At 34.6% G+C, this 6,250-nt stretch overlaps 3 protein-coding genes and 1 non-coding gene across 4 annotated transcripts in view; 2 read left to right on the plus strand and 2 right to left on the minus strand.

The window, feature by feature from the left end:
- CBG19472 overlaps window positions 1-1,761 on the minus strand; it is a gene marked incomplete at both ends in the record, with an annotated part of 5,788 nt that extends 4,027 nt beyond the window's left edge. Inside the window, 2 exons of the mRNA XM_002646444.1 lie at window positions 934-1,006; window positions 1,636-1,761. Coding sequence (XP_002646490.1) covers window positions 934-1,006; window positions 1,636-1,761 — 199 coding nt within the window. The remainder of the gene's footprint in view (window positions 1-933; window positions 1,007-1,635) is intronic.
- A 1,782-nt stretch (window positions 1,762-3,543) lies between these two features.
- On the plus strand, window positions 3,544-3,985 carry CBG19473 (the record flags this gene model as incomplete). Its single annotated transcript, XM_045236366.1, has 2 exons — window positions 3,544-3,546; window positions 3,698-3,985. 2 exons carry the CDS (start codon window positions 3,544-3,546, stop codon window positions 3,983-3,985), a joined length of 291 nt encoding a protein of 96 aa, XP_045096785.1.
- A 1,848-nt stretch (window positions 3,986-5,833) lies between these two features.
- Window positions 5,834-6,250, plus strand: part of CBG19474 — a gene marked incomplete at both ends in the record, with an annotated part of 3,789 nt that continues 3,372 nt past the window's right edge. The window contains 2 exons of the mRNA XM_045236406.1: window positions 5,834-5,838; window positions 5,887-5,920. Of these exons, the coding sequence (XP_045096786.1) occupies window positions 5,834-5,838; window positions 5,887-5,920 (39 nt within the window). The remainder of the gene's footprint in view (window positions 5,839-5,886; window positions 5,921-6,250) is intronic.
- On the minus strand, window positions 6,102-6,173 carry CBG28163. Its single transcript has one exon. It is a non-coding gene (tRNA).

The raw sequence follows: 6,250 nt of genomic DNA on the forward strand, positions 1-6,250 counted from the left end.
AAATTCAGAAATTCAGAAATTCTGGAAATTCAGAAATTCAGAAATTCAGAAATTCAGAAATTCAGAAATTCAGAAATTCAGAAATTCAGAAATTCAGAAATTCAAAAATTCAGAAATTCAGAAATTCAGAAATTCAGAAATTCAGAAGTTCAGAAATTCAGAAGTTCAGAAATTCAGAAATTCAGAATTTCAGAAATTCTGGAAATTCAGAAATTCAGAAATTCTGGAAATTCAGAAATTCAGAAATTCAGAAATTCAGAAATTCAGAAATTCTGGAAATTCAGAAATTCAGAAATTCTGGAAATTCAGAAATTCAGAAATTCAGAAATTCTGGAAATTCAGAAATTCAGAAATTTCGAAATTCAGAAATTCAGAAATTCAGAAATTCAGAATTTCAGAAATTCAGAAATTCAGAAATTCAGAATTTCAGAATTTCAGAAATTCAGAAATTCAGAAATTCAGAAATTCAGAAATTCAGAATTTCAGAAATTCTGGAAATTCAGAAATTCAGAAATTCTGGAAATTCAGAAATTCAGAAATTCAGAAATTCAGAAATTCAGAAATTCTGGAAATTCAGAAATTCAGAAATTCAGAAATTCTGGAAATTCAGAAATTCAGAAATTCCGAAATTCAGAAATTCAGAAATTCAGAAATTCAGAATTTCAGAAATTCAGAAATTCAGAAATTCAGAATTTCAGAATTTCAGAAATTCAGAAATTCAGAAATTCAGAAATTCGGTTTTCGTTCAAAAACACTTTCTGCTCTCACTATCCGAGCATCAAAGATTGCGCGCAGAGCAGAGCAGAAAATATCAATGACCTGCTGCTCAGAGTGTTCAAGTGGAGCAAAACAAAAAAAAGAGATAGAGAAATTGAGAAAATTGATTTTTCGAAAAAAATTTTTTTTTGAAAATTTCAGAATTTTTCGACCTACCTGCCGGTGTGATAATCACACTTGGAATGATGTTAATTGTCACCGATTGTGGTGGTTTTCGGCATTTTTTCATCTGAAAAAATGTTTTTTTTTTTTTTGAAAATTTGGCTTGGCGGGAATTCGAAAATTCGCATTAGAGCGCAATTAAAATTCTAGCTTCACAAAAATTTTTGGACAAAAAAATGTTCAGTCAAAGGTCGGGTGGGGCTCGGAGAGCGGCTCAAACATAGATGCTCACTTGGGAATTCTCACTGAATTTTTGAATTGTTTTGTGTGTGAAAAACGAGAAAAAAAGCGAAGATTTGCCTTTTTCCATATGGCGAGGACTAGAGAAAAAGTTGCGTAGGATGTGTGTGTGTGTGTGGAATTGGACACTCGAGTGGCTATAAATATTTTTTTTGAATTATGTTTAGATGCCAAGTGCGCTCCAATGAGAATACTTGCGATTTCCAGAGCAGCCAAAGTTTTCAAGCCACGTGTCAGGAGAGCAGCGTCATAGGGTACTGAAAATGTATATTTCTAGAGCCATTATCTCGGTTCCTAAGAGAGATATCAATAATCGGTCAACTGATAAAATATTGATGATAGTATGATAAATGATTTATCAGTTAGCAACATTTTGATATCTTTTGGAGGAACCGAGATAATTGAGCTCGAAGTGAAAGTATAAGATTGGCTTCTATCAGAGCGAATAAGGCTCACCAATGAACTTCCAGTAGTCAGCTGCTGAAGTTTCAGTCTATTCCAGTTATCGTAGTTCGCTACAGTAACCACTCCAGCAATCACATCCGTATGCCCTCCAATGTATTTCGAGCTGAAGGTATTCATCTGGACATTCGGATACACAGACAGAGTTCTTACCAACTATGAAGACTGATATCAGCGCCAAGGCTGAGAGGCTGAATGAGGTAGGGGGAGGAGAAGGTGGCATCGATGCAGGTGAAGATCTGGAGTAGACAATTTGCCAAGTGCGCTTTATTGACACGACAAATGAGGCTTTTAGTGAATAGTTTGTCGTAAAATACAATGCAGCGTATGCAAACACGCTGACGCGCAAATGCACGAAAACGGTCGGCGCGCCGACCGATCGGTCAGTTCGGTCGGCTGTCGGTCGGCGGGGTCGGTGGTCGGTCGGTCGGCTAAATTTCCCGACCGAATGAAAGCCTTACTGACAAACTACTCACGAAATGCCTTGTTTGCCGTAAAATAAAGTGCTTCGTACGCAAAAGGCACGAAATCGGTCGGCTGGGTCGGTAGGCGGTCGGCGATTTTCGCCCGACCGAAATGGAAACCTTATTCTGAAAATCTGAAAATTTGAAAGTTTCAGAAATTCGAAAATTCAAAAAAATTTGAGAATTTCAGATAGGAAAAATGGGCAATTTTGAAATTTGAAGAAATTCAAAAATTCAGAAAATGGGAATTTCAGAAAAATGAAAAATGTCAAAAAATGAAATTTGGACAAATTCAGAACATCTAAAATTTGTATATTCGAAATTCACAAAACTCTGAATTTTGAAAATTTCAGAAATTTGAAGAAATCCGTAATTTGGAGATTTTCGAAAATTCTGAAATTCCTCAAAACTTCGAAAAATTTGATATCCCAGTAATTTTAGAATATTCGAAACTTTGGAATCTTGAAATTTCAGATAAATTCTGAAATTTGGAACATTTCGGATTTCTTGAACATTTGGAATGTCTGAAATTCCAAAAAAAATTCGAGAAATCTGAAAATTCGAAAATTCCAAACTTTTGGAAATGTTAGAAATTTTGAAAATTCGAAAAATCAGAAAATGGGAAATGTTTGAAAAATTCCGAATTTTCGAAATTCTACAAAATTTGAAACCAAAGATTGGAAATACTTTTCCCAGTGTACGTCCAGAGGGCCCTTCTATTACAGGGGCCCTTCTATTGAAGGGTGCTCTTCTAATACAGGTGTTACGGTATCACTATATATTTTCAGGCTCTCTCGCTCGGAATTCAGAGAATCGGAAAATCTGAAATTCGAAAATTCAGAGAATCTGAAATTCTGAATTCGCGAAAAACTGGAATTTTGGAATTCTGAATTTCAGGAAATCGAAAATTACTGTAAACTAAAAATCCTGAAACAACAATTTTGAAATTCAAAAAAATTGAAATTTTTCAGAACCCGAAAAATTCAAAAAATCTTCAAAATGAGCTAGAGGCTCAAGTTTTTTGGGTTAGCACTGAAATTTTCTCGAGATTTCAAGTTCATTGAAAAATGGGATTTTTAGGAAGTTTGGAAAATGCTAAATGAAAAAAATCGAAAAACAGAATTCCGGTTGATTTTCGAAAAATTTCATTAATAAAATCGAGTTTCCCACCATTGAATTAGCCTAAACTTCAATTTTCAGCTCTCTAGCTCGCATTCGGTGTTTGCGTACTTTTGAAGCTACAGTAACCCCCAAAAATGTAAAAATCTTGAAAAATAAGCTAGAAAGTTCTGGATTTTTCGTATTAGGCTGAAATTTCATGCATTTTCAGTGTTAACCCGAAAAACTAGAGCTTTCAGCTCGTTTTTGAAGATTTTTGCATTTTTCTGGGGTTACTGTAGCTTCAAAAGTACGCAAACGCCGGATTTAGACTAAATCAATGGTGGGAAAGTCAATTTTATCAATGAAATTCTAGGAAAATTGACTAGAATTCAAAAAAATTACAGTTGAAATTTCGGAATTTTGGAATTTCGAAATGTTCCCGAACTCAAAATTTAAAAAAAACTCCAAAATCAATCTTTCAAATATTTCAGAGCTCCCTAAACTCGCGCGGCTTCTACATCCTCGTCTTCTCCGTTCAATTCCTGGTCCTCCTGATCTGCATTGCCTACTGTAACGTCATCATGGGCGGCACGATTCAATCGTTCGTCACCGCCATCGGCCAGTCGTTCGTCGACGCGTTCACACTGAAACAAATTCGCAATTTTGTGGAGGAGCGAAAAATGCGAACGCAGCAGAGACAGGCGGTACCGGATGAGCCGATGACGGAGAGGGGCGGAGCCTCAGATGAGCCGGGAACTTCGAATACTGTTGATGCTTAAAATTTTTTGTTTTTTTTTGTTTCTAGAAAATGGTGGCAATTTGAAAAAAGATTCTGAAAAAAAATCTGAAAAATTGAGTTTTTTTTTCCAATTTCCGCCAATTTTCCCACTTTTTCCCCATCAAAAAATTTCCCAATTTTTATATTTATTCACTCTGAAAATTCGCTCTATTGACAATTTTTTCCTCTTTCTCCTTCCTGTCCCATATCGCAATTTTCAAATTTTTGGATTTTCCCGCCAAAGCCACACAGATAATTATATTTCGATCTCCTTTTCTCTTTCTGATCAATCGATTTCGTGCACACATCGACACACAATTTTCATCTCTTTTTTTTTTAATTCGGAATTTTTGCAAAAATATGAAAATTTGATTTTTATCTTTTTTTTACAAGATTTCTAATAAATTATTGGCACTGTGATTTTTCTTTGGCTGAAAATAAAATTTTAAAAAATGGATGGAAAAAATAGTAGAAAAGTTTAGATATTCAGAAATTTTGAAATTCAGAAATTCAGAAATTCAGAAGTTTCGAAATTCAGCAATTCAGGACTTCAGAAATTAAAAAATCCAGAAGTTCCGAAATTCAGAATTTCAGAAATTCAGAAACTCAGAAATTCAGAAATTCAGAAGTTTCGAAATTCAGCAATTCAGGACTTCAGAAATTAAAAAATCCAGAAGTTCCGAAATGCATTCTTAAAAAATCAAGAAATTCGAAAATTAAAAAACTTGCAACTCGAATTTAATTTTTTTTGAAATTCGAATTTTAAAAAATCCAGAAATTCAAAATTTTTTTAATTTAAAAACCAGAATATACCAATTTCAGAATTTAGAAAATTCAAAAACTTAAAAAATTCCAAAAATTCGTAAATTCTGAATTTCTCAATTTCCGAAAATCCTAAAATTCGAAAACCTTAAAAAATCCAGAAATTCCAAATTTCTCGATTCTTGAAATTCAAAAAAAATCCAAAAATTTTGAAATTTCAAAATCAGAAAATCTAGAAATTCAAAAAATTAAAACTTCCAAAATTCAAAATTTTCAAAAAATTATTTAAAAACCTGAAATTGAAAACTTCGGAAATACTGAAATCCTGGAATTCAGAAATTCAGAAATTCAAATTTGCGTTTCTTTTTTCTCCCAATTCGTTTTCTTATCAAAGTGAAAAAAGGAAACATCAAAAATGTTTGCATAAATAAAAACCAATTTTCATTGAACTGATAAGAAACCATTTCGAATCCTCAATGAGCAATTAAAATGGCTCATTCATTTGTAATGATTTCCGTCGAAAACTCTCTACACACAGAGTATGTCCAATCAGATCGTAATGTGACACGTGACACGTTTTAGGATAAGGTGCATTCGACCTTGTTCATCTCTTCATCGCACGACAGTACTCCACAATCACTTTGAGCTAATTATCTCGGTCCCTATAAAAGGTATCAAAAATTTGTTCACTAGTAAAACATTTATCATAAAATAAACAACAGTTTATCAGTTGACAGATTTTTGATATCTCTTACAGGAAGCGAGATAATTAAGTTCAAAAGTATATGACCAGGTTGAGCCAGGCGGTCGCACCGGCCAATGGCTTTGAGTTCAATTATCTCGGTTCTTGCAAAAGATATAAAACAATTATCAAATATTGGTGATAAAATGACAAACATTTTATCAGTTGGCAAATTTTTTGATTATCAAGCATGCACTGCGATCTTCCTTTCCGTACAGTCCTTTTGGACTCTGCATCATAAAAATCGAAAGCTCCGCCCTCCCGACGGACTGGCGCGTTCTTCCTTATCTCAAAATTCATCAGACCATTTTTGACAATTTATGAGTATTCGGTTGACAAGGCGAAATGAGGTGAGTGGTCGATTTGATATGCTACTTTTTTCAAATTTCAACATTCAGTAAGGATTTCGATTGGCCCGTTGGATACAATGATGCGAAGGAGCGTCTTGGAGAGAGGTGGGTATTAAAAGGACTCACTGATAGTGATTAAAAAATAATCAAAATTTTAATTGAAACCGTTTCAAAGTTGGAACGGATGATTGGTGGCTCAACGGCGGCCGAGTTTTAGAAAGCTAACCAAACAGATTACTGTACCCCTTTCCTAAAAAGAGATCTGCGTTCGGGGGGAATCGAACCCCCGTCGAATGCTTGGAAGGCACCCATGCTGACCATTACACCACGAACGCACACTTCAAGATTCTTTGCCTTGTCGTATATAAATTAGCGGCCTGGCGCGGCGGCAGCCGCCGCGATATGTACCCCT

The sequence above is a fragment of the Caenorhabditis briggsae genome (genome assembly GCF_000004555.2).
Source record: "Caenorhabditis briggsae complete genome, chrI, whole genome shotgun sequence".
In the NCBI taxonomy this organism is placed as follows: Eukaryota; Metazoa; Nematoda; class Chromadorea; order Rhabditida; family Rhabditidae; genus Caenorhabditis; species Caenorhabditis briggsae.